Source organism: Staurois parvus, unplaced genomic scaffold (genome assembly GCF_062004578.1).
Source record: "Staurois parvus isolate SC_StPar_1 unplaced genomic scaffold, SC_StPar_1.0 ptg000185l, whole genome shotgun sequence".
Taxonomy (NCBI): Eukaryota; Metazoa; Chordata; class Amphibia; order Anura; family Ranidae; genus Staurois; species Staurois parvus.
In genome coordinates, this window is record NW_028317981.1 from 1,613,562 (window position 1) to 1,640,624 (window position 27,063).

Here is a 27,063-nt window from a genome sequence, read left to right on the forward strand (position 1 = left end):
TATCTTACTAACATATGGTAATGTTGCAGGCCCACTGGTGTCCTAGCCATTCGCTTTCCTTCTTATGTTTTTTTGGAGATAAGTTTGTTCTGTCTGTACTGGAAACCAATAATCTATATATTTTCTGTGAGTACTGGCCAATTTAAATCATTTGGTTCTATTTACATTTGTTCCTGGTGGTACATTTTTATATATTTCCTATTATAGGAATTCCTTATATTAAGGTTGGCCTTTCTGCTCAGGTATGGCTCGACTCCAGCCATGGTCCACCCTCCAGACATCTATGCCACTGACTTACCATCTCCACGTAAGCTCAGACTCATTTCTTGTATGTAAATTGTGTCCAATGTATATACATTTATATGTTTGTATACTGTATCTATTTTGTATTTTATTTATGCAGTAGCACTACTCTCCCTCCCTCATTCAAGCCATGGTCCTGAAGATGCCAAATGCACAGGAGAAATGCGTTGACCGTATTTTGAAATATACGTATGTTGTCACTATGTGCTGAGTGGTTATCCTTCACTATACATGAGGGGGGCTTTGTGCTCAACTTGATGTGCTTTGTTCTTATCTTCTCTTATTAAGAGTATCTTTTGTAATATGGGTCCTATTATGGACATATGATTCTTCTATGTTAATAAATGGCTATATGTATTTTATTGTGTGATCTCTTATTGTTCCCAAAGAATCCAATGCCTTACCGTACTTAGCAGTCCTTTTTCTTTTCAATATTTACAGGATTTGACACTAGGAAGCTTGTTTTGATAGTTTTCAACATTTGTATTGTGTGTTTTTTTTCTGGATTTTAATTGATATTCTGTCTCTATCATTTAAAATACACCTATGATAAACATTTTAGGCCCTTCATTTCTTCAAATTTGCAGGGGATCATATAATTATTTTCCCCAGTGTATACACAGGTGAAACTCGAAAAATTAGAATATCGTGCAAAAGTTCATTTATTTCAGTAATGCCACTTAAAAGGTGAAACTAATATATGAGACTACTTACATGCAAAGCAATATAGTTCAAGCCGTGATTTGTCATAATTGTGATGATTATGGCTTACAGATCATGAAAACCCCAAATCCACAATCTCAGAAAATTAGAATATTACATGCAATCAATAAAACAAGGATTGTACCTAGAACAATATCGGACCTCTGAAAAGTATAAGCATGCATATGTACTCAGTACTTGGTTTGGGCCCCTTTTGTAGCAATTACTGCCTCAATGCGGCGTTTCATGGAAGCTATCAGCCTGTGGCACTGCTGAGGTGTTATGGAAGACCAGGATGCTTCAATAGCGACCTTCAGCTCTTCTGCATTGTTTGGTCTCATGTCTCTCATCTTTCTCTTGGCAATGCCCCATAGATTCCCTATGGGGTTCAGGTCAGGCGAGTTTGCTGGCCAATCAAGCACAGTAATCCCACGGTCATTGAACCAGGTTTTGGTGCTTTTGGCAGTGTGGGCAGGTGCCAAGTCCTGCTGGAAATGAAGTCAGCATCCCCATAAAGCTCGTCTGCGGAAGGAAGCATGAAGTGCTCCAAAATCTCCTGGTAGACGGCTGCGTTGACCCCGGACTTAATGAAGCACAGTGGACAAACACCAGCAGATGGCATGGCTCCCCAAATCAACACAGACTTTGGAAACTTCACACTGGACTTCAAGCATCTTGCAGTGTGTGCCTCTCCATTCTTCCTCCATACTCTGGGTCCTTGATTTCCAAATGAGATCCAAAAGTTGCTCTCATCAGAAAAGAGGACTTTGGACCACTGAGCAACAGACCAGGTCTGTTTTTCTTTAGCCCAGGTAAGACGTTTCTGACGTTGTTTGTTGTTCAGGAGCGGCTTGACAAGAGGAATACGACATTTGAAGCCCATGTCCAGGATCCGTCTGAGTGTGGTGGCTCTTGATGCACTGACTCCAGCCTCCGTCCACTACTTGTGAAAGTTCCCAACACTTTTGAATGGCCTTTTCCTGACAATCCTCTCCAGGCTGCGGTCATCCCTGCTGCTTGTGCACCTTTTTCTTCCACACTTTTCCCTTCCACATAACTTTCTATTAATGTGCTTTGATACAGCACTTTGGGAACATCCAACTTCTTTTGCAATTACCTTTTGAGGCTTTCCCTCCTTATGGAGGGTGTCAATGATGGTTTTCTGCACAACTGTCAGGTCAGCAGTCTTTCCCAAGATTGTGATTCCTACTGAACCAGGCTGAGAGACTATTTAAAGGCTCAGGAACCCTTTGCAGGTGTTATGGCTTAATTAGCTGATTAGAGTGGGACACTTTGAGCCTAGAATATTGCACCTTTTCACAATATTCTCATTTTCTGAGATTGCGGATTTGGGGTTTTCATGAGCTGTAAGCCATAATCATCACAATTATGACAAATCACGGCTTGAACTATCTTACTTTGCATGTAATGAGTCTATCTCATATATTAGTTTCACCTTTTAAGTTGCATTACTGAAATAAATGAACTTTTGCACAATATTCTAATTTTTTGAGTTTCACCTGTATCTGTAACAAATAAATAAGTAATGATATGCTTCCTGTAAAACCATTTCCATATTAAATGAATGCCCTTTCCCTAGTTAAAGTACATGTTCCATCTGCAGTGGCTTTCTGGACATATGGGAAAACAGGTGTCCCTAAAAAACTTTTTTGAAATGTTGGGTGAGTTCTTGGTCAATTGGTGGTCTCCTTTAAGGCACCGCCTTTCACTCAATTCTGATTAGGAACTCTCAGTAAAACATCCTGTCAGCATGGAAAAAGTAGGCTTTTCCCCTGAAGCTACCTATGCTAATTTCCCTCCAAACAAGAAATTCCTTGTTTTAGTTTATCAGCACTTCATCTCTAACAGTGGGCAAATCCTTCTTTCTTTAAAATTGGAAGACTCTTACAACAGATGTGAGTCTTCTGTAATTCTGGACAGTTCCGAGAACTTGGTCAAGAAAAGAAGCCAAGCTCCTTATCAACATCTTGGAGCTCATAGCTGTCAGGGTATCCCTGCAGCACTTCACACCCCTTCTAAAGGTACACCCAATTTGGGTACAATCAGACAATGGCAAAACAGTGGCATATATGAACCATCAAGGAGGCTTGCTGTCTTGAAGAAAACAAACCAGATCCTCTTGCGGATAGAAATGTATTGTCCAGTGGAAAACAAACCAGTTTCTCTCATGGACAAAAACATGCTGTCTAGCGATTCTGTGGTCTACATCCTAGAAGTTGACAACTGGCAGGTGGATTATCTCAGCCACCACAGCTTGGACCAAGGGGAATAGCCTCTTCATCTAGATGTGTCCGGTCTGATATAAACCCCCCCCCCATTGTATTCAGAACTAGGAATCCTCTAGCTCTGGCCTCAGATGCCATAGTTATTCCCTGATCTTAGTTGAGGCTAACCTATGCCTTCTCTCCTCTGAGCATTCTGTCTTGCCTGCGAGGCACCCCAGGGGGCGTCTGCAAAAGCTTGTCAGTGAACAATTACGTGAAGGTACAGGCCTATAACCCATTTTGTAGGAATAAGATGCTTGTGTTCTGAACTTTCTTATTCTATAAGACAGTGTAATGGTGACTATGTGCACAATCAACATTAATTCATTTCTTAACAGATTAGACTAAAGTAGCTTGAAAACTGACTGGATTCAATGGATTACTATATTGGTTGGTAGTTGGATTGTTTGGGGTGTATGCTTTTTATCTTGTATCAGATAATTTCTTTCAATAAAATCTCTGACATTTCACATCTCACATCTCTGAAACGTGAATACTTACCTGTGACTTTCCTCCAGCCCCATCCACTGCCAAAGTAACAGAAAGAGCGCAGCAAATCACATGGATAAAGAAAAATGAACCAAAGAAGTTACTACAGCCGAGGGCCAACATTTCCTAAAAGAAAAGTATTGCTTGTGTTCAGTATATTTTTATAAGTACAATAGGAACACTAATGACTAGTGTCAAAGCTATTTGTGAATTGTAAATACTATGGAGTTGAGAGTTACTAAAACTGGAGAGTGCAAAATCTGGTGCAGCTCTGCATAGAAACCAATCATCTTCCATGTTTTTTTTTGTCAAAGTCTAAAGTGATTGTAAAGCTTAATTTTTATTTTATAACCATAACAAACATGTTATACTGGACTGCTCTGTGCAATGCTTTTGCACAGAGCAGTCCTGATCCTCCTCGCACCTCCAGCTGGAAAACCTGGCTCCACCCCACACCGCCGAGTCCCCCCCAGAGCAAGCCGATTGCTATGGGGGCACTGATGCATGCTAGCTCTTGATCCCTGCTCTGTTTATCCATAAGTTCGGCCCCACCCCTTGCTCCTCGTCACTGGCTCTGATTGGCATCAGAGGGATCCAATGGCTCCTGCTGCTGTATCTGAGCCAATGAGGAGCAAGAGAGCCAAAAGAGCCTAGGCTCTCATGCACATTGCTGGATAGAGATTGGGCTCGGGTATGTATTTAGGGGGCAGTGGGGGGAGATGCACACAGAAGGTTTTTTACCTTACTGTATAGAATGCAGTAAGGTAAAAAAAAAAAACCTTCTGCCTTAACAACCACTTTAATTGAACAAGCTGAAGTTAGAAGTTGATTGGCTACCATGTACAGCTGCACCAGATTTTGCACTCTCCAGTTTTTGTAACTCAACCCATATATTTTATGGTCACATAAAGTGCAATGGAATTAGTTTAACTCATCCAATCTTTTTCTTGTTTCGCTTCTAAAATCAGTTCTGTTAAAATTAGTGATGTACTAATGTAGTATATGTAAAGGATTCACAAATGGTAGCATGGTAAGATATTGTAATTGTTCTATTAGTATATTATGCTTTACACAAGTACACAAGTAAGCCATAAACTCCACACAGTTTCTATTTTAATTTCTCATCCAGAGAAATGCTGAAACAAATGAATGAAAGAAAATATCATTCATGCATTTCCCCCTGCTTTGCACCATCTGTGAGTTAACTTTCAAAAGTATTTGAAGACATGCCTTCATATCACCAGTGTTGAGCATACTGTATGTGAAATATCTAATGACATGTCAACTGTGCTGATGTGGAGTACATGGAGATTACATATATGAAGTTTTAAAAGACTTCAGAATACGTTCATATTAATTTGCCAATTACAAAGTTGTATATTTAAGAATGCGAGGCAAATATCTTTTTCCAAAAAATTGTAAATGCAACCCAGAGCCCATATAGACCCAGAAAGATACCATAAGACCATTATCCCAGAAGCACAGACTTTTCATAAAGCTTCAACAGGGCTATAAAGAGAATATTTCAGCAGCCAGTGCTACTATCTGGCACCTACTACCTGGCACAACTATGTGCTTAGTCTACTAACTTTTGAGGGGGGGGGGGTTATTAATTAATTATTACCCAAATTCTACAGTTGGATTGCCAACTCTCACTTATAATGGAGAAATTTGAGGGCAATCAAGCTCACCTTTGTCATTCCTGTATTGCTCTTTCAACCTCCACTCAAACATAGCTATGGATTCCTTTCCAGGCCCCATGTGACAACACAGTGCTAATCCTAAGGCAACTATAGCTGCCACATGAGAGAATGGAGTGGAGTGCTGGTTACTTTGCTTCACTCCCTTAGGCAGAAGTTGGGAAAACTGAGCTGCAAGGCAGCAGTATGAAAAGGTGAGTATATGATGTTGGGTGTGGAGTGCCTTGGGGGGGGGGGGGTTAGCAGGGCAGTCAGTGGAAAAGGGAGTACCACCAGTCCTCCTGTATGTGGCTTGGGCCAGGAGAGCTGCCCAGGCCCCCCCCCCCCCCCCCCGCTGCAGTACTGCCGTCTTCCCTCGTTCCCACTGGCAGCTGCAAGCACACAATAGGATCCTTCAGGATGGAGAGTGTGGGAAAGGTCCGGTAAATGCATCACATTTACCATCCCCTTCCTTTTCTAAATGAACACTTTTGATCACTCACTGTGTTCATTCATAACCAAAGCATAATAAAATGTGTTTTTTTGAGGGGGAGCCCTGTCAGGTTAGCTGTATGGGGCCCCCGTGGTTCTAACAGCAGCCCTAGGTTTAAGTGACCCATTTCCCTTGCCTTGCAAGACTCTTACAAAACCTTGCTCAGTGTTATATTGTTTTATTTTATGTGTTTATTACAAGAATAAAACATTCTTAGAAAAAGCTATTATATGTGAATTGCTGAATAGTGAAATCAGGATGTGGCAGGTGAAATCTGACACCACTAATACATGATGTGTCATAGAGTCTTGAACAGACTGATAAAGATTGGTACTGCAAAAATCTAACCTGGTTTGGGTCAACATCGTAACCATGTCTTGCTCCTAAGGTCCTGCCCATGGCAAGGTTAATCACGTAGCCAACAATAGCTAGGGAGAATGCTGTGCCAACCATTTCTCCCCACTGACTGACTTGCGGTAAGGTAGGAGAAGGAAATCTGCAAGTTAGACAAGTAGATTATTTTTATGTTTTTCTCATGTTTATTTTTAAAGGATAAGTTCACCTTTTGTAACATGTTACACCCATATTTAAGGTGTAACCTGTTACTATGCAGCAGCCAAACTCCCCAGAGCCCCCTTTTGACAACGGGAAGAGGAACTTCTCCTTGTACCCGCGGTCTTATTTTAAAAACAGTGTGGCTGTGGGGGCTCTGCCCATGCAGCCACATTTTTTGTTCACAAGATCTGTGAATGAACTACAAGTCACATCTTCCACCAAGGCAGGAATCTTCCTGCACCTTGGTAATAATTAGCCATTACAGAGGTATGGGCAGACATCTGTACTGAGTGTCTGCAAGAGCCTAACATTGCATCTGCGATCAACTGATTGTGCAATGGTTTGCAAGCTGCAGTGTAAAAAAATAATAAATGCACATATTTTATCTGCAAAATCATATGCATGTATTATTCTTTTTAAAGGTGAACTTAGCCTTTAATTTTGCTGGATGTATTTTTTAATCTTTCGAAAAACATAGTATGAAATGAAATTTGACAAAATAAATAAGAAGAAATAAGAATATTGTTTAATTACAATGAAGCTAATTTTACTAGATTAATGCACTCTTTCATGCAATTGTTGCTAGTGTCTGTGTCCTTTTACATCACTGCTGTAAATAAATACTAGGACTAGGTATAAAGGTAAAAAAGACACTAATGAGGCCAGGCTAACACTTTATCACTGCTGTGATTAAATACTAGGACTAAACATAAAGGTAAAAGAAAGACACTAATGTGGCCAGGTTAACACTTCATTTTCACACTCCATTATCAGAAAAACAGATTGTTTTAAATTATATACTGTATATGTGCAACAATACTTGTGCTATTACACTTATTGTGTAACAATATAATGCAATGCATAGTTATGGTTAATGTTAATATACTGCTATCTTGTGGATATTTGAGTTATGTCACCTTATTTTTCTGTTTTACATCTTGTCCCCTCCCACTAGTTAGTGATGCATTTCCTCTTCCTGCTTCACTGTCTTCTTTGGGATGAATAAGGCCACTTGTCTCTAGGCCACATGGTAATGTGTCCTTGAATGTGGGCAAATTACATGTTTTGGCAGTCCCATGTTTTGCCAAGTGGAGATGACAACTCGCCAAGGAGAAATAAAAGCTCAGAGCAAAGCTCACCAAGCAAAGGTGGAATCCCAAATAAAGATTCTGCATATGGAAAGGGAGGAAGCAGCTACCCTGGCAAGGCTGAAGGTCCTTGAACAAGCAATGGGAGAAATTACTAATTCAGACTGTTCTATTCCAGCAGAACTGAAAGATCCAATTGAACGCACCAGTGAATATGTGCTAACAATACTGTTCAGACTCTCAAAAGACCTATAACTTGCAAAAGCCTGAGTCCCTCTTTAAGTCCACAACAAAAGTGCATCCACACAGCAAACCATATCACCTCCTATCAATGACAATGTGACTCCCAGTGACAAGCCACAGTTCAAGCAACAGTCAGCAGAAGCCTTAGTGACTAAACCACAGCTAAATGCTCTTGCAACATCAATTTATCCTAGTGAACCTCCCAGAGAACTTTCATGCCCAAGGGGTACCACAAGTGACTTTGGCACCAAAGAGTGAGAGAGCACTGAGCCTGTCTGACTTCTACAAATATATGATTTGCTGCAAGCTCATTAACATTACACTCTCAAGGTTCAATGGCTGTCCAGAGGACTATAGGACTTGGAGATCAACCTTCAAAGTTGCTATTGTTGATCGTAGCCTTACTGCCAAAGATGAACTTGCAATGTCAATGACACCCCAAATACAGATCACAAACGAAGTGTGTTTGCCCACACAGGATTGCATGCTACAAAAGTACCATTTGATCCAGTTGAAATGTGTTTTCAAAAGTAGTGCATGTATTACTTTTGGTGTGGTGCAATTTCATAGTTACATAGTTAGTCTGGCTGAAAAAAGACAAAAGTCCATCCAGTTCAACCAAAAAAAGTTATAATCCTATACCCACACTTGATCAAAAGAAAGGCAAAAACACCCAGCAAAGAATGATCTAATTTGCTCCTGCAGGGGAAAAAATTATTTCCTGATCCCCGGAAGGCAATTGGATATTCCCTGGATCAACTTTACCTATAAATGTTAGTATCCAGTTCTATTATGTGTATCTAGGAAAGAATCCATAGCCTTTTTTAAAACAATACACTGAGCTTTCCAGAACCAACTCTTGAAGTCTTTTCCACATTTTCACAGTTCTTACTGTGAAGAAACCTTTCTGTATTTGGAGATTAAATCTCTTTTCCAGGAGTGAAGAGTGCCCCCTTGTTCTCCGTGATGACCTCAGGGTGAATAATGCTGCACGGAGTTCACTATATGAACCACTGACGTATTTATACATGTTGATCATATCCCCCTTTAATCTCCTCTTCTCAAGAGAGAATAAATTCAGTTCCTCTAATCTTTCCTCATAGTTGAGTTCCTTCATGCCTCTCATCAGTTTGGTTTCCCGTCTCTGCATTTATTCCAGTTCGTCAATGTTCTTTTTGTGAATTGGTGCCCAAGACTGAACTGCATATTCCAGATGAGCTCTTACCAATGATTTGTACAGGGGTACAATTATATCTCTCTCTCTGGAGTCTAAACCTCTTTTAATACAAGAGAGGATTTTGCTCGCTTTAGAAACCGCAGCTTGGCATTGCATGCCATTATTATTATTATTATTATTATACAGTATTTATATAGCGCCAAAGGGTTTGCTCAGTGCTGTACAATAGCGAGGGGGACAGAACATGAGACAATACAGTAACAATACAATACATGAGGGGTTCGAGGGCCCTGCTCTTTCGAGCTTACAATCTAGGAGGGAGGGGATAGTGGTACAGGAGGAGGTGGCTGTGAGGGATGGAGTGGTGGGAGGAGTGGAGGAGATCGGTTTTTAGGTGAGGGTGGGGTAGGCTTCCCTGAAGAGATGGGTTTTCAGGGTGCACCTGAAGGTGAGGAGGGTAGGTGACAGTCTGATGGATTGGGGTAGGGAGTTCCAGAGGATGGGGGAAGTCCTGGAGAAGTCCTGCAGTCGGGCGTGGGAGGAAGAGACCAGGGAGCTAGAGAGTAGGAGGTCCTGTGAGGAGCGAAGGGCACGGGTAGGGTGGTATTTGGGTATCAGATCAGTTAGGTAGTTTGGGGCGGCGTTGTGAATGGCTTTGTAGGTCAGAGTTAGTAATTTGAATTTGATGCGCTGGGCAATTGGGAGCCAGTGAAGGGATTGGCAGAGGGGGGTGGCAGATGTGGAGCGGTTGGTGAGGTGGATGAGTCTAGCCTCTGAGTTCAGGATAGACTGGAGTGGGGATAGTGTTTGTGTGGGTAGGCCAGTGAGAAGGGAGTTGCAGTAGTCCAGGCGTGAGATGATGAGGGAGTGTACGAGTTGTTTAGTAGTGTCTGGGGTGAGGAATGTACATATCTTGGAGATGTTGCGGAGGTGGAGCCTGCATGACTTTGTGATTGGACATGAGGTTGGAAGGAAAGGTTTGAGTCCAGGGTGACAACCAGGACTTTGGCGTGTGGGGTGGGATTGATGGTGGCGTTGCTAGTCGTGATGAAGAGGATTGGGGGGGGGCGCGGGCTGGGGGGAAGACCAGGAGCTCAATTTTGGACAGGTTTAACTTGAGGAAATGGAGCGACATCCAGTCTGATATGTCGTTCAGGAGATGGGCGATGCGGGCGGAGAGTGAGGGGGTGAGGTGAGGGGTGGAGAGGTAAATTTGTGTGTTGTCGGCATAGAGGTGATAGTTGAAGCCGTGGGAGTGTATCAGTTTTCCAAGGGAGGAGGTGTAGATGGAGAAGAGGTGGGGTCCAAGGACAGAGCCTTGGGGGACTCCAACAGAGAGGGGGAGAGAGGGGGAGGTGGCAGCGTTATAGGTGACGCTGAAGGAGTGTTGGGATAGGGAGGAGGAGAACCAGGAGAGATGCCAAAGGAGTGCAGTTTGGCAAGGAGGAGGGGGTGGTCGACTGTGTCGAAGGCCGCGGAGAGGTCGAGGAGCAGGAGGACGGAGTAGTGGCCATTAGCTTTGGCGGTTAGCAGGTCATTAGTGATTTTAAGTAGGGCGGTTTTGGTGGAGTGTAGGGGACGGAAGCCAGACTGTAGTGGATCAAGGAGGTTGTTATCAGTGAGGTGGGCGCTTAGGTGATTGTAGGCTAAGCACTCAAGGAGCTTGGAAGTGAGTGGTAATAGGGAGATGGGTCTAAGGTTGTTTAGGTCAGTGGGGTCAAGGGAGGGTTTTTTGAGTATGGGGGTGATGTGTGTGTGCTTTAGGGGGGAGGGGAATGTGCCAGTAGAGAGGGAGAGATTGAAGATGTGGGTGAGGGAGCGAATGACGGAGGAGGGGGGTGACCGGAGGAGTTGTGAGGGGATAGGGTCCAGGGGGCAAGTGGTGAGGCGGGCTTCAGTGAAGACCTTAGTGACCTCCTCAGTGGTAGCAGGGCTGAAGGAGTGGAGGGTTGGGGAGGTGATAGTGTGCGGAGCGTTAGGTATGGTAGGGGGCAGTGCAGTTACGAGGTCAGAGGAGAGTTGAAGGGGTGATGGAGGGAGGGGGGCTAGGTGGAGAGGTAGATTGTGAGTTGACAATGTCCTTACGGATTGCGTCAATCTTGTTTTGGAAATGATTGGCAATCTCGTGGGCGGTGAGTGAGGTACTGAGTGGAGGTGGGGGGGGAGAGAGCAGGGATTTGAAAGTGGAGAAGAGCCAGCGAGGACAGGTGGAGAGGGTGTTGATGAGGGTTATGAAATAGGCTTGCTTGGCGGTGTGGAGGGTGGTGGTGTAGGTGAGGAAGGCTGATTTGTAGAGGGAGAACGCACGAAGAGATCTGGTTTTGCGCCATAATCACTCCAGCGCGTGACTGCATCGTTTGAGACATTTTGTATAGTCGTTCTGCCAGGGTTGATGCGGTTGGGTCTGATGTTATGCGTGGTTAGGGGTGCCAGGGAGTCGAGGGCAGCCGACAGTGAGTCGTTGTACGCAATAGTGGCCAGGTCAGGGCATGACAGTGGAAGAATACTGTCGTACAGACGGTCAGCAGCCGAGTGGAGATGGGCCGGGTTCAGGTTGTGGAGGTTACGGCTGCTGATGGTTTGACGCTTTGGAGGGGGGGAGGTTAGAGGAGGGGGAGATGGAAAACGTGAGGAGGTGGTGGTCAGAAAGGAGGAAGGGAATGTTAGAGAAGTTGTGGGGGGTGCAGAGGTGGGAGAAAACGAGGTCCAGGGTGTTTCCATTGGTGTGGGTGGAGGACTGTGTGTGCTGTGTGAGCGCGAAGGAGGAGGTTAGGAGGAGGAGTTGGGAAGTAGCCGGGTTGTTGACGTTGATGGGGATGTTGAAATCCCAGAGGATGATGGTCGGTAGCTCGGAGGAGAGGAAGAAGGGAAGCCAGGCGGCAAAGTCGTCCAGGAAGAGGGATACGGATCCAGGAGGCCGATAGATTACTGCAATCCTCAGGGGGGTGGGAGAGAAGAGCTGGATGCAGTGGGCTTTGAAGGAGGAGAAGGATAGGGAGGGGGGGTTAGGGAGGACCTGGAAGGTGCTCAGTGGTGGCAGGAACATGCCGACCCCACCGCCTCTGCGACCACTCGGTCTGGGTGAATGGGTCCAGGCGAGGCCTCCATAGGTGAGTGCTGCAGGGGAGGTGGAGTCAGTGGCTTGGATCCAGGTTTCGGTGACCGCTAGGAGGTTGGGGGAATGGGAGACAAAGAGGTCATGGATGGCGGTGAGCTTGTTGCAAACTGAACGGGTGTTCAGGAGTGCAACCGACAGAGGAGGAGTGGATGCGGGGAGGAGGGGGACAGGTATAAGGTTGAGGGGGTTGCGGCGGCTGGCAGGAGCAGGGGGGTGCTGAGAGGGGGAGTGTGGAGGTGGGGGGCCAGGGTTCGGGGAGATGCAGTTAGGAGAAGGAGAAGGGTGAAGAAGGTGGCATGGGAACGGGATGTGCAGGAGCGTGTGGATCTGTTAGTGGTAGCGTGTGGGTTGGCGGGAGAGTGGAGTATCAAGAGGAGGTGGCGAGAGCCATAGTGGGGAATAGGAAGAAGTGAAGGAGCAATGTAGAGCTGTTTTGGGGGAGTAGGGGGGTAGAGGGAGGCGATTTTGGGAATGGAGGAGAGGAAAATGAGGAGGAGTGCAGGTGGCATGTTAGGGTGAGCGGAGTGCTGGTCAGATCGGGGAGGTGAGAGGTTTCAATCAGGACGTGATGATGCGGAGAGTCTGTCATGTCCTGGCGCAGTTCATCTGTGTCCATCTGTAGGAGGAGAGTGAGAGTGGTGGGCGGCTGGGTTAGCAGCTGGCTAGTTGCAGTCTGTGGATGCTGTAGGCTGGCATCTGTGGGAGCTGTGGCACGGTGTCGGTGGGTACAGTAGTTCGTCGACTGGACGAGCCGTGTTTGGAGGTGCCGTAGGCCCGGCGTCAGGAGGTGCTGTATGAAGTCAATCTTCCCGACGCGTCAGTACCTTCAGGCCTGGCATCGGGAGGTACTGAGGGCTCAACGTCGGGAGGTGTTGAGGGCCTGGCATCGGGAGGTATTGAAGGCCCGGCGTTGGGAGGTGTTGAGGCCCGGCGTCGGGAGGTCTTGAAGGCCCAGCGTCGGGAGGTGCTGAAGGCCCGGCGCCAGGAGGTGCTGAAGGCCCGGCATCAGGAGGTGCTGAAGGCCTGGCATCAGGGGGTGATGAAGGCCCGGTGTCAGGAGGTGCTAAAGGCCCGGTGGCAGGAGCTGGTGTAAGCCGACGTCTGGAGGTGGTGTAGGCAGATGTCTGGAGGTGGAGTGGGCTAGGCGTTGGTGGGCGCAATAGGGCCCGGCGTCAATGGGTGTTGTGGGCCAGTGCATGTGGATGGCCAGCGAATGAGGGTGCTAAGGGGCCCAGCGTCTGTGGGAGCGGTAGGGTCCAGCGATCGTAGGTGTTGTATGGCCCGGCATCAGGGGGTGCTGGAGGCCGCGTGGCAGGCTCGCCTCCGCCGGATTGGACGGGGCTCAGGGCTGTGCAGTGGCAGGGGCACGGCTGTGTGGAACACGGTGGGGAGCAGATGTGGTAGCAGTTGCTAACCCTCCCGGGGCCAGTGGCGGCTTACCCTCTCTGTGCCGATGGGGGTGGTTGCTGCTTCCCTTCTCTCTGCGGCGGCTGTAGGTAGGGGAGGCGGTGGTGGTTCCCCTCTCGTTGGCGCGGGCGGCGGCGTCCTGGTTCAGGCGTTGGGGGGGTAGGGAGGCTTAGGCCGCAGGGAACAGGGTGTCCAGTACCCCTCCTGGGCAATGGCAGGACCTCCGGAGCGGCTGGTGAGGGTACCGACGGGGCGGGGTTGGTGGTGGCATCCCCTCCGGAGCGGGGTTGCGTCCCTTCTGGTGCGGGGCGTCTCGGTCAGCCGAGGTCCTCCGCGGTTCACCGCGGCCGGCAGGAAAGGCTGCGGCTTCAGGGGCTGTGGTAGGCTGCAAGTTGCTGGGGCTCTGCCAGAGGGACAGAGCGCCCAGCACCCTTTCTGGGTGTTGTGAGGATCCCCAGGGGATGCTCCGGAGCCCGGAGCGGGGCGTCTCAGTCGGTGACGGTCCTCCGCGGTTCGCGGTCCTCCGTGGTTCCTTCGCGGCCGGTAGGAAAGGCTTCAGGGGCCGGGGTAGGCCGCGAGTCGCCGCGGCACCTTCGGAGGGACAGAGCGCCCAGCACCCCTTCTGGGTGTTGGGAGGATCTCTGGGGGATGCACCGGACCCTTCTAACGCCCGGATGCCGGTGGATTCGGCGGGCACCGGAGCTGGCGGTTATGCGGCCGCTCCGGACGCCATCTTTAATAATATTATTAAGCCCATGATCTACCAGATCTACCAGAACTCCCAGATCCTTCTCCGCCATTGATTCCCCCAGTTGTACCCCCTCTAGTATGTATGCGGCATGTATATTCTTACCCCCCAAGTGCATAACCTTACATTTATCAACAATAAACCTCATTTGCCACATAGTTGCCCAATTAAACAGTGCATTGAGGTCGGCTTGTAAGTTGTAAGGACGTTATTCCACTACAAAGCTTGGTGTCATCTGCAAAGACTGAAACAGTATATTTAATCCCAGACCCTATATCGTTTATAAATATATTAAAACATAAGGGTTCCAACACTGAACCTTGTGGTACACCACTAGCAACCCTAGACCATTCAGAGTATGAATCATTAACCACTACTCTCTGAATACGATATTTTAGTCAGTTTTCTACCCATTTACATACTGATTTTTCCAAGCCTGTAGATTTTACGCTTTTGCAAAATCCAAGTATACCACGTCCACAGCCACCCCTCTGTCCAAGGTTTTGTTCACCTCCTCATAAATAGAAATCAGATTTGTTTGACAACTTTTGTCTTTCATGAATCCATGCTGTCTGTTGCTTAAAATATTTTTTTCCAGCAAGAACTCATCTATGTGGTCTTTTATTAGTATCTTCCCAACTATAGATGTTAAACTAATAGGTCTAATAGGTCTATAATTACTTGTTAAATATTATGATCCCTTTATAAATATAGGCACCCCATTGGCCTTACACCAATCCAGTGGTACTATGCCAGTCATTAAAGAGTCCCTAAAAATGAGAAACAATAATTATTATTATACAGTATTTATATAGCGCCAACAGTTTGCTCAGCTCTGTACATTATAATGGGAGACAGTACACGAGACAGCACAGTAACAATACAATACAATACACGAGGGGTTCGAGGGCCCTGCTCCTTGGAGCTTACAATCTAGGAGGGAGGGGAAAGTGGTACAGAAGGAAATAGCTGTGGGGGATGGAGTGGTAGGAAGAGTGGAAGAGATCGGCAGTTAGGTGAGGGCGGGGTAGGCTTCCCTGAAGAGATGGGTTTTCAGGGTGCGCCTAAAGGTGAGTCGGGTGGGTGACAGTCTGATGGATTGGGGTAGTGAGTTCCAGAGGATGGGGGAAGCCCTGGAGAAGTCCTGGAGATGGGCATGGAAGGAGGGGACCAGGGAACTAGAGAGTAGGAGGTCTTGTGAGGAGCGGAGAATAAGTTTTGGGTGGTAAATGGATATCAGGTCGGTGATGTAATTTGGGGCAGTGTTATGAACAGCTTTGTACGTCAATGTTAGTAATTTGAATTTTATGCGTTGGGCAATCGGAAGCCAGTGGAGGGATTGGCAGAAGGGGGTGGCGGATACGGAGCAGTTAGTTAGGTGGATGAGTCTAGCCACAGAATTCAGGATAGACTGAAGCGGGGATAGCCTGTGATGAGGTAGGCCAGTGAGAAGGGAGTTACAGTAGTCAAGTCATGATATAATAAGGGAGTGAATGAGTTGCTTTGTAGTTTCTGGGGTTAGGAACGGACGTATTTTGGAGATGTTGCGGAGGTGGAGTCTACATGAGTTTGTCAGAGATTGGACCTGGGGCTGGAAAGACAGATTGGAGTCTAGAATGACACCTAGTACTCTGGCTTGCGGGGTGGGGCTGATGGTGGCGTTGTTGGTCGTGATGGAGAGGTCGGGGGGGGGCGCGGGCTGGAGGGAAAACTAGGAGATCGGTTTTGGAAAGGTTTAATTTGATGAAGTGGAGTGACATCCAATCTGATATGTCGATCAGAAGGCTAGTGATTCGCGCGGAGACTGAAGGGTTGAGGCGAGGGGTAGAGAGATAGATTTGCGTGTCATCGGCATAGAGATGGTAGTTGAAGCCGTGGGAGTGTATCAGTTGGCCAAGGGAGGAGGTGTAGATGGAGAAGAGAAGGGGCCCAAGGACAGAACCTTGAGGGACCCCAACAGAGAGGGGGAGTGAAGGGGAGGTGGCAGCGTTATAGGTAACACTGAAGGAGCGCTGTGATAGATAGGAAGAGAGCCAGGAGAGAGTGGAGTCTCTGAGGCCAAGAGAGTATAGTTTTTTGAGGAGGAGGGGGTGGTCGACTGTGTCGAAAGCCACGGAGAGGTCGAGGAGTAGGAGCACTGAGTAGTGGCCATTAGCTTTGGCAGTTAGCAGGTCGTTGGTGAGTTTGAGTAGAGCGGTTTCGGTGGAGTGAAGGGGACCAAAGCCAGACTGTAGGGGATCAAGGAGGTTGTTGTCGGTGAGGTGGGAACTCAGGCGATTATAGACTAAGGAGTTTGGATGTAAATGGCAGCAGGGAGATGGGTCTAAGGTTGTTTAGGTCAGTGGGATCCAGGGAGGGTTTTTTATGTATGGGAGTGATGTGCGCGTGCTTCAGAGGGGAGGGGAATGCGCCAGTAGAGAAGGGAGAGATTAAAGATGTGAGTGAGGGAGCGTACGATGGAAGAAGAGGGTGATCGTAGGAGTTGTGAGGGGACAGGGTCAAGGGGGCAGGTGGTGAGGTGGGCTTCTGAGAAGACCTTAGTGACCTCTTCAGTAGTAGCGAGGTCGAAGGAGTGGAGTGTTGAGGGGTTTTTAGTGTAAGGTATGTTGGGCGGGGTGGAAGTCTGGACAGTGGCGAGGTCAAAGGAAAGGAGTGTTGAGGGGGTTTTCGTGCGAGGGATGCTAGGTGGGGCGGAAGTCTGAGCAGTGGTGATGTCCCTACGAAGTGCGTTGATCTTGCTTTGGAAGTAGTTAGCAATCTCGTGGGCAGTGAGTGAGGTACTGGGTGGAGGTGGGGGTGGAGAGAGTAGAGAGTTAAAAGTAGAGAAGAGCCTGCGAGGACTGGAGGAGAGGGTATTGATGAGGGTTACAAAGTAGGCTTGCTTGGCAGCGTGGAGGGAGGAAGTGTAGGTGCGGAAGGCGGACTTATATCAGGTGAACGCTTGTTGGGATCTGGTTTTGCGCCATAGTCGCTCCAGTGCACGACTGCGTCGCTTGAGATTTTTGGTATGGTTATTCTGCCAGGGTTGAAGCGGTCGGGGTCTAATGCTTCGTGTGGTTAGGGGTGCTAAGGAGTTAAGAGCGGCTGACAGCGAGTTGTTATAAACAGTAGTGGCCAGGTCAGGGCAGGACAGGGGAAGGATACTGTCGTAAAGTTGGTCAGCTGCAGAGTGGAAGGGGGCAGGGTCCAGGTTGCGGAGGTTTCGGCTTGTGATAGTTTGACGTTTGAAGGGGTAGGTGTTAGAGGATGAGGAGACGGAGAAGGTGATGAGGTTGTGGTCAGAGAGGGGAAAGGGGGTGTTTGTGAGGTTGTGGGGGGTGCAGAGATGAGAGAAAACAAGGTCCAGGGTGTTCTCGTTGCAGTGGGTGGTGGACTGTATGCACTGTGCGAGTGCAAAAGAAGAGGTTAAGTGGAGGAGTTGGGATGTAGCCAGGTTATTGATGTTGATAGGGATGTTGAAGTCTCCAAGGATGATGGTGGGTAGCTCGGAGGAGAGAAAGAAGGGTAAGGAGGCGGAGAAGTCGTCGAGGAAGCGGGACACGGGTCCAGGAGGCCGAAAGATTACTGCAATCCTCAGAGGGATTGGAGAGAATAGTTGGATGCAGTGGGCCTCAAAGGAGGAGAAGGATATAGAGGGGGGTTTGGGAGGACTTGGAAGGTGCTCAGTGGTGAAAGGAGCATACCAACCCCACCACCTTTTCAACCGCTGGGTCTGGGTGAGTGGTTTCAGGTGAGACCTCCATAGGAGAGTGCCGCAGGGGAGGTAGAGTCGGTGGTTTGGATCCAGGTTTCGGTGATCGCTAGGAGGTTGAGGGAGCGGGAGACAAAGAGGTCGTGGATGGTGGTATGTTTGTTGCAAACCGAACGGGCGTTCAGGAGTGCACACGAAAATGGAGGGGTGTTTTTGGGGAGCAGGGGGACCGGTATTAGGTTGAGGGGTTGCGGCAGTTCGTGGCAGTAGGAGGGTGCCTTGTGGGTGAGTGAGGTGGTGGAGGACCAGGGTTCGGGGAGATGTCCCCCACGGTTAGGAGAAGAAGGGTGAGAAAGGTGGCATGGGAGCGGGATGTACAAAAGCGTGTGAGTCTACCAGTGGTAGCATTCGGGTCAGTGGGAGAGTGGAGTATCAGGAGGAGGTGGTGGGAGCCGCAGTGGGGACATGGAAGCAGTGAGGGTGCGATGTATAGTTGTTTGGGAGGAGCAGAGGGATAGAGAGAAGAGATTTTGGGAACGGAGGAGACGAGTATGAGGAGGAGTACAGGTGGCATTTTAGGACGGTAAACGGAGTGGCGGACAAGTGCGGTGGAAAGTTTCTTAGTGCGCTTGGTTGTAGATAGTCAAGCGTGCAGTGGCGTATCTCGTAGTTGTAACTTTCTGTAACAAGAGTTCTCATGCTTAGGATCAGGATGGGTAGAGTTCAGTTCGGTCAGTTGTGGCCAAGGGTAGTCAAGCAGCAAGTTCCAGTTTGTGTCAGTCCCAGATTGAGGGGTGAGGTTTGGCTTGAGGAGATGAGGGGTGGACGTCAGCAGTGGGAGTGTTTCCGGGGGTCATCGAATGGGCTTTGGGTCAGGGCAGGGTTGTGTCGTGGTAGGCGATGGTAGGTCTTACCAGGTCGAGATCATCGGTTGGGCTCAGCAGGTCCGGGCAGGGTTGCGTCGTGGAGGGAGATGGTAGACCTCACCAGGCTGAGATGTAAGAAATTTATGGTTCACATCTATTTCAAAGTGCACGGGGGGTAGACAGGAGGGCCTCAGGTACGGGTCAGGCTGAGGCAGGTCTCGCAGGCCAGGTTCAACTGTGGGTTCAGGAGGAGAAGGAGATGGGGGCTGCAGGCTTACGGTTGCGTGGGTGGCCGGGGAGTGTGCAGTGGTGGGTCTTGATGGTCCTTTAGTTTGCAGGCTCACTGCTGGATGGATTTCCGGTTGAAACAATGGCTTTTAATGACATAGCTCATTTCTTTAAGGACCCGTGGGTGTACACCATCCAGTCCATTTGCTTTATTCACCTTTGTTCTGTCTAAATATTTCTGGATCATATCATTTGTGAGCCAATGTGGATCATGTGGGGCTGTGTCAATACCATGCCCACTATGAACAAGAGATCCCTCATGCTCCTTTGTATACACAGAAGGCAAATTTATTAAATACCTTCTTCAGCTCTCTTTGTCCCCAGTCACCCACTCTAGATTATTTTGTAAAGGACCTACATGCTCGGATCTAAGCTTTTTACTATTTACCGCTTCCATACAGGGCACTTTTACCCCCTTCCTGCCCAGGCCAATTTTCAGGTTTCAGCGCTCTCACACTTTGAATGACTTGCGCGGTCATACAACACTGTACCCAAACTAAAAATTTATAATTTTCTTCACACAACTAGAGCTTTCTTTTGGTGGTATTTAATCAACACTGGGGTTTTTATTTTTTGCTAAATTAACAAAAAAAGACCGAAAATTTTGAAAAAAAAAACATGTTTTTCCTTGTTTCTGTTATAAAAGTTTGCAAATAAATAATTGTTCTTCATAAATTTAGGCCAAGATGTATTCTGCTACATGTCTATGGTGTAAATAACCCAAATTAGGATGTATTATTTTGTTTGTAGGAAAGTTATAGAGTTCACAAACTATGGTATAGATCTGAATATTGATCAGTCCTGAAGTATTGACAGCCAATCTAATTTCTTGAGGTCCAAGAATGTCAGAACAGTACAGATATGCCCCAAATGACCGCTTTTTGCAAAGTAGACAGTCTGACGTATTTCATAAGAGGCATGGCGAGTTTTTTGAAGTTGTTATTTTTTTGTCATAATTTTTCGGAAAATAAAAAAATGTAAAAAATTATTTTGACATACTGTCACCGGTGCAGTACAGCGTCATCATATAACTGGCATCAGGGACACGGACTGGTGACAGTATGAAAAAAAAAATTATATTTTAATTTTTTAAAAAGTTTTTATTAGTTTTAATTTTTTATTACATTGTTTTTAAGATTTGTTTTCCTATTTTACTATGACCAAAGTAGTACAATGTTACCATAGTAACATTGTACTACTTTGGGGAAGTGATCAGTATTTTTTTAAAAAAATTTTTACACAATTTGCTTATATCAAAGAATTACTTTGCTATAAGCAAGCATTCATTCAGGGTTTTTTTTTTGTGCTTAGCTGTGATTTGGCCACGGCTAATCACATGACACAGCTGTGATTGTCCCAGCTTGTGCATGTGATTGCTGTGACCATTCACAGCTAGACACACGAAAGGAAGGCATCCATTGTATACAACTGTCATGTGACCTGCTGTGATTGGTCACAGCAGGTCACATGGTACCGGCAATGGGGCCGGTACTCAGATCTGTCATCTGTCCGAGGTACACGGCCGGTGACAGATCGCGCCACTGCGCTGCTCTGCGGGCATGCAATCTGCACATGCCCGAAAGGACGCCATATGGTGTCCACCCGGAGGGACGAGGGGTTTTGCAGGCCACCATCTGGCTATAGGCCAGACGGGAACCTGTTAATATATTTATGGGCTAACATGGCACCACAGAACTGCATGTGAATTGCACAGGAATGCGCACCTCCTTCCTGTGCAATTCCTAGTGTGAATGGGCCCTAAGAATCTTCATACCATCTTTAATAGTACTTTTTCCAATGTGATTCATACTCCAAAACACCATATGGTAAACAGCAATCACCAGATTTTGGAATGGGGAGAGTATTCCTGAATGCTTAGGAAACCCAGATTATTTGGATGTTTCAAAAGAAGTAGTCAACTGTTGCAGCTTGCAGAATTGTTTTCATGACAGGTTTACACTAATTTCAAACCATCAGAATTAAAATCAAAGACACTTTAATCACTACCGGGTGGGCCAATAGGTCAGAGGGGAAAAAGAACAACTACAGACTTATTAATAATCAATAACAATAGCTTATAAACTGTTGCCATGAATGCAGTCTGAGCAGAGCTCAGCAGAGTGGCCAGATGCAAGGACTGTCTTTGCTCTGCTTATGCAAAGCGGACACGGACACGGACACAGCCCGCTCTGTTCTATAAGCAGTCGGATGTAAACTGACCAGCTATCCATTTACACTCAAATGCCCCTAGAGGAGAATATAGCTTCCAATTCACTCGTGAAAGGGGCCTAAGGCAGATAGCAAAGAGCAGAGACATATAGAGATGAAAGGGTATTTGAATTGGAGAGGCCAGAAAGACTGGCAATGAGGGTTTGGAAGGCCAATACTCCAAAGCAATCTCAATAGACAATCAATGTAGTAGAATCTTTTTACCATGTTTGAACATCAATTTTTGCAAATAGTTTGGTGTTAGCTTTTGTTTGTTAACTTAAGTTATTAAAGATGCGAGTGTGATTAAAGCAGGAGTACAGAATACTGGGTACTTTTTCTACAGATCCTCAAATGTGGTATAAGTGTTTTAGTCAGCTTTGCAATAAGTGGTGTTTTACCACTACAAGTGCTATTATTTTACTATTAGTGTTCATTTCTTTAATCATTATGAGTAGGTTATTTACAGCTACATTTAGGTGATTGTCTACTGACAAAAAAAGAAGACTGCAGGTACATCCCTCTATATAAGCCCTCGTACTCCAAGCCAGCCTCCGTATTTTGCTAGTGTCCCAATTGAGAGAAGCTCACCTTCTTACTATGGAGGCTTCTCTCTATCTTGCATTCTGATAATATTTCACGAAGATGATTCTTTTATTAAAATTCATGTTGCACCATTGTCACTGAGGCTCCTAATGCAGCTCCTGGATCAGTTGACTCCTCCACAGCACCCAGTAAGTGCCTGCTGGATGAAAAATGGTGGGCTGGCCTGTAATGTTGCTGGCAGGCACAAAGAGCAATGCATAGAGTTAGCCACAGTGTGCCAGTGGCAGAGCTCTGTCTCTGAAGACCCCTGTTGGGGTATGCCCATCATGTCATTAGTCATTATGATGTATATTCTCTGTTACTATGGCCTACAAAATCTACACTATTGAATACAGGGCAGAAGCCCTTTAAATATTCGGCCAAGGGTGCCCTATTTTAGTGCTGTGGATCCCCTTTGGTGTGTGTGGAAGTTACTATCCACCACCCTGGTGGTGGACTGTGCGCCAGGATTGCCTTTACAATTGATGCTAGTTTGGAGACTGTTATCACATGCCTGAAATGCACTACAATTCCTGTACATTTCCCCCTTGTTGTGCCTTTTGAGCCTGCACGACCCAGACCCTTTTTGTGCCACATCACCTTAAGTTGGCTTACTCCAGCTGTGAGCCATACCTCTTACTTTTTTGGGTGCAATATTGACTAGCAACACCTCTGGACTCTCTCCTGGTGGCATTGTTTAGTTATTATTACATTTCATTATTTGGGTTTTCCTGTAACCTAAAAAAGGTTGGCACCAGACCATTCCCTTTTGCTCCACAGTCATTGAGCTGTCAGTACCCCTCTGGTAAGTATATTCACAAGCTTGGCAGATCTGAAGCACAAATGAAAAGGGTCTGATAGACTTGCTAGTTTAGGGTCAGCTCTACTTTTTACTCTGGCAGTTTCCCCAATCTGTCTCCCTGTCTTCCACTGGGTATTCTGCTGGACCATCTGCCACACCAACTTCCTCTTTTCTATCCAGAAAGAAACTGCCAAAATGCCAGATTTTATGGGCATTTTATTAAGACCACAGCTAGCAGGTATCACAGATGTGCCCCTTCAACCTCCCCTCCTGAATTGTTCTTTGTATTTGCCTTTGAGCCAGACATACTGTATTACCTAAGAAGGCGGTAGCAATTTAGTATGATACCTCTCCTTCTAAGGAATCAGATCAGGATGACATGTCTGTAGCATAAATTGCATTCAATTTAAAGGATACTATAGCTACCTTTATCGAGGTCATATGAGGTTATATGCTCCTGCTTAGCATTAGAGTACCTGAGTCTTCTCACCCCAATGTATCCAGCATGGGGTCCTTTAAATTACCCAAATCAGTTAGGAATTTATCAGTCCACTCACTGGCATAACTAGTCCTGGATAGGGACTGGTTTCACCAGGAGGATATTTTTTACTCCTCCAATATGCTTTGCTCAGCAGTGTCCTATTTAGTAGAGTTTCCCACATTTAAACTCACTATTGTGAAACACGTGTTAAATAATTACACACCTAATTATATATTGCCCTTTGGGGTCAGTTTTAATTTGTATAATATGGATATTCAGAGATTTCGTAACTAAAATCTTGCATAGGTATAATATTCTGCATGGAAAACCTGTGCAATATTAGATCATTTTAAGGTCATGACCCTGAAACCCTGCAAATGGCTTCTTGAAGTAGAATAATATGACGTTTATGGCACTGAATGTAATCAAAAACTAAAGACCTCCTAATTTTGGAATTCAAGCCCTGGACATTTCAGGACAATAATTTTACAGACTGTGTCATAGATACGCCGTTACATATAGCAGGTATAGCAAATATCGTACCCCTCATGTTCCAGGGTCATATGGTCCTTTCCTAGTTACACAGTAACAGAAAACACTGGTAATGCTAGATACATGATAAGAGAACAGAAGCAGAAAATTAGCATACTCCGAGTAAAAAAAAAACAGTCCCCAATTCCCCCCACCCCGCACACAACCCAAACATGATGAGTGCTTTATACCCATGATGTATTAATGAATCGACCTTGGGGTCAAAAGGTCCTCCATCAGAAGTGTAGACTCTAGAAAGTATAAGATCCAATCCTCTGAACTCTCAGAAGGAAAGAACCTACAGATTTGGCACATGAGCACTCAGACAATTGAAAATAAAAAAAACAATCGTAGGATAAGAACACTGAACCTGAGCAACAATCAGTGCAGCATAGGACTATATAAAAATCGGAAATGCGACAAGATATTGATATCTTATAATCAGTCAATAAAAGGGAAGAAAGAAGAGAGGAATAAAGGGGGGGGGAGGAAAAGGGGGAAAAATGAAAAGGGGGGGGGGAGGAAATGATAAAGGAAGGAAGAAGAAATATAGGAGAGATGTAATGGGGGAGGAAAAGGGACAGGGAAGGGAGAGAGGAAGGGAGAAGAAAGAAGGGAAGGGGAAAATGAGATCTGTCAACTCAAGCAAGGCCCCCATAAGAAATAGTGGCATCATGGTAAATCAGTCTCAAATCAATCGGATCATAGTCCAAAGCATCCCTAAAAAGAAAAATAGTAAAACTTCTCCGTGGTCAGCTGATGCATTAGGGTGCCGTCTAGAATCCAGCCAGCGTGAGGCATCCACTGGAGCATTGAAAAATGCACCCTGCCTCTATCTACCACCCTAAGCTTTGCAAGGTATAGCATACTGTAGATTAGCTGATAGTCCCTTAGTCTTTTTCTTCACATTGACAAAACTGGCACGCTGGTTCTGCATAGCTGCAGCTCTCCAATAGACCTTTCAGCCCTCAAAATATTTCCCCTGTCCCTAAAGTGTAACACTCGGGCAATAAGGGGTCTGGGTTGGACTCTCAAAGGGGGATTCTGGTGGAATATAATGGGCTATCTCTATCGTAAGTAGGCGAAAAAAGGTGTCAGCAGCCATGTTGTCTCGGAGCTACTTCTTAAAAAAAATCTTCCAGTTGTTTGCCTTCTACTCCCTCCGGGAAACCCACAAGCCAAATATTGTTATGTCTCAGCCTGTCTTCCATATCCCCCAGCTTGTCAGTATGGGCAGCCAATTATTTTTGAGCAGTCTGCAGAGATCCTTCCATTGGATGCACTATATCTTCTAAATCACTTATGCGTTATTCCACAGCTGAAGATCTCTCTTTAACAGACTACACGTCCTGTTGTCCTGTTTTAGAAAAGATAACTCCACTCTACTACCATCAATGTGCTCAGTGAGAGTGGACTGACAGAGCTGAATGGCCACCATGATTTGTTTCAAAGAGGGCTCCGCATCACTTTCCTCCTGTTGCTCACTACTATAAGCAGGCTGAGACAACCTATCCAGAGAATGTCCCCTTTTTAGGTTATGATCTCTTTGGGGCAGAGGGCTTACTGCCGCAGATCCAGCTGAAGAGACCGGGACCTTCCGGTGCCGCAGCTCTTCTCCACGTGGCTCCTGGCTGCTGTTACTGCCGCCTCCGCCGTCTTGCAAGCCCCAAGCAAACTTTAGCTAAGCGCTCTGCAGAGGATTTCCCTGCTGCCTGGCTGATCTTTACCATGATGGTCCGGATAGTCTTTTCAGCTCCTCTTGGTGTACCGATTTATGACAAAATCAGATGCCATAGATCCGCAGGATGACTGTATAATTATTTGTCCCGGCTGGAGCTCTATCATCCTGCTGTACACATGCCGGAATCTAGCTCCTCCCCCAAGTTAGACTTTTCATTTATGGCCTTACACTATTGAGTGAATAGCTTGGTGGACATACTTTGACAAATCATCCAGATGTGCAGGACCCTTTGGCTTAAATGCTGGTCAACTTGGGTCTCATACAAGCAGTTACCCTTTGAAGGGTGGAGCGGTTACCCTTTGAAGCCTGTTTGGTTTCTTTTGGATATGTACAGTACATCAAGAAGATCACAGAGGGTAAGAGTACTCTTCTCCTTCAGAAAAAGAAGGCTCACACCTCTACCAGTAGGACTTCTACTCCTGAAAATAGGAATGATTCTTTTCGTCACTCTCAGTCTTCCAATGTCAAGTCCAAGCCTGAAACTGACTTACGTAAGTAAGAACTGGAAGTTACTTTCAACTTGACCCACCAAACCAGACAAGACTGGTTCCAGGGCCTCTTCCTAGTTATGGGGGCACCCCTACTTCTAAGACTAGGGAAGGGGAATCTGTTGGATTTCTTTGCCTTCTTCTTCCAGAAAATCTTTGATGCTTGTGTCCAAAGTGTAATTTCCAGGGACTACAAACTGGACTTTCGCTCTCTGCCTCCTCTCCAACTCACACTTACAAATTTGTCCTCTTCCCTGTCATGGCGGGTTGATCTTCTTGCTGCTGTTCATCAGCTCTTGACTCAATGGGTCATTAACCCTGTGCTAACATTAGAAAGGTTTCAAGGTTTTCGCTCAAACCTTTTTAAAGTTCCCAAACTGACCTGAAGTGCCTGACCCATTCTGAATCTGAAGAATCTCAATTTGTTCTTATGGGTTCAAAAGTTCCATATGAAAACTGCTAGATGGATCATTGCCTTTGTCCTTCTGGTTGATTTTATGGCCTCAATAGACATCTGGAATGCTTACACATTTCCATCTTTCTGCCCCACCAAAGCTATCTGCTTTTGCAGTGATTACATGTCCTCAGATGTAGTGACTGATTTTAGGACTATGGTACCACTGGAGGTGGTCATATCATGGAAAGAAAGGTAGGCAAATTCATAGAAATACTCAAAACTCAATTGTAGTCTAAATAGGGAGACACATTTTATATACCACTTTGATTTCAACTGAAATTTTGACCTTTAACAACATTTCCTTAAATCCTTTGATTCTCATTCTCACCAAGTCACACTAAGATGAAAATGTGCGTGGACTTCTAATCTCCTAATTAATTACCCCAACAATAAGTATGAGTGAATATGCTTGATTCTGTTCATGAGACGTTCTTCAAATCTTTCCTAAACTATTAAAATTCCAAATTTTAAATTGAATCCCATTGAAGTCTATAGGGGGCTAAATTTATATAATCAATCTGAACATTTTTAAGGCTAATAGGCAAGGTATTGTCAAAATATGGCATGAAGACATTTACCAATGTAATAAAAATAAATAAATAAATATACTGTATGTAAGGGAGTGGGTCCTCCCTTTA

The 27,063-nt window shown here is 46.0% G+C and overlaps 1 protein-coding gene across 1 annotated transcript in view; it reads right to left on the bottom strand.

The window, feature by feature from the left end:
- Positions 1–27,063, bottom strand: part of SLC26A9 (solute carrier family 26 member 9) — a 216,762-nt gene that overhangs the window by 174,820 nt on the left and 14,879 nt on the right. The window contains exons 8-9 of the mRNA XM_089677378.1: positions 6,300–6,447; positions 3,792–3,905 (exon numbers count right to left, since the gene is read on the bottom strand). Of these exons, the coding sequence (XP_089533504.1) occupies positions 3,792–3,905; positions 6,300–6,447 (262 nt within the window). The remainder of the gene's footprint in view (positions 1–3,791; positions 3,906–6,299; positions 6,448–27,063) is intronic.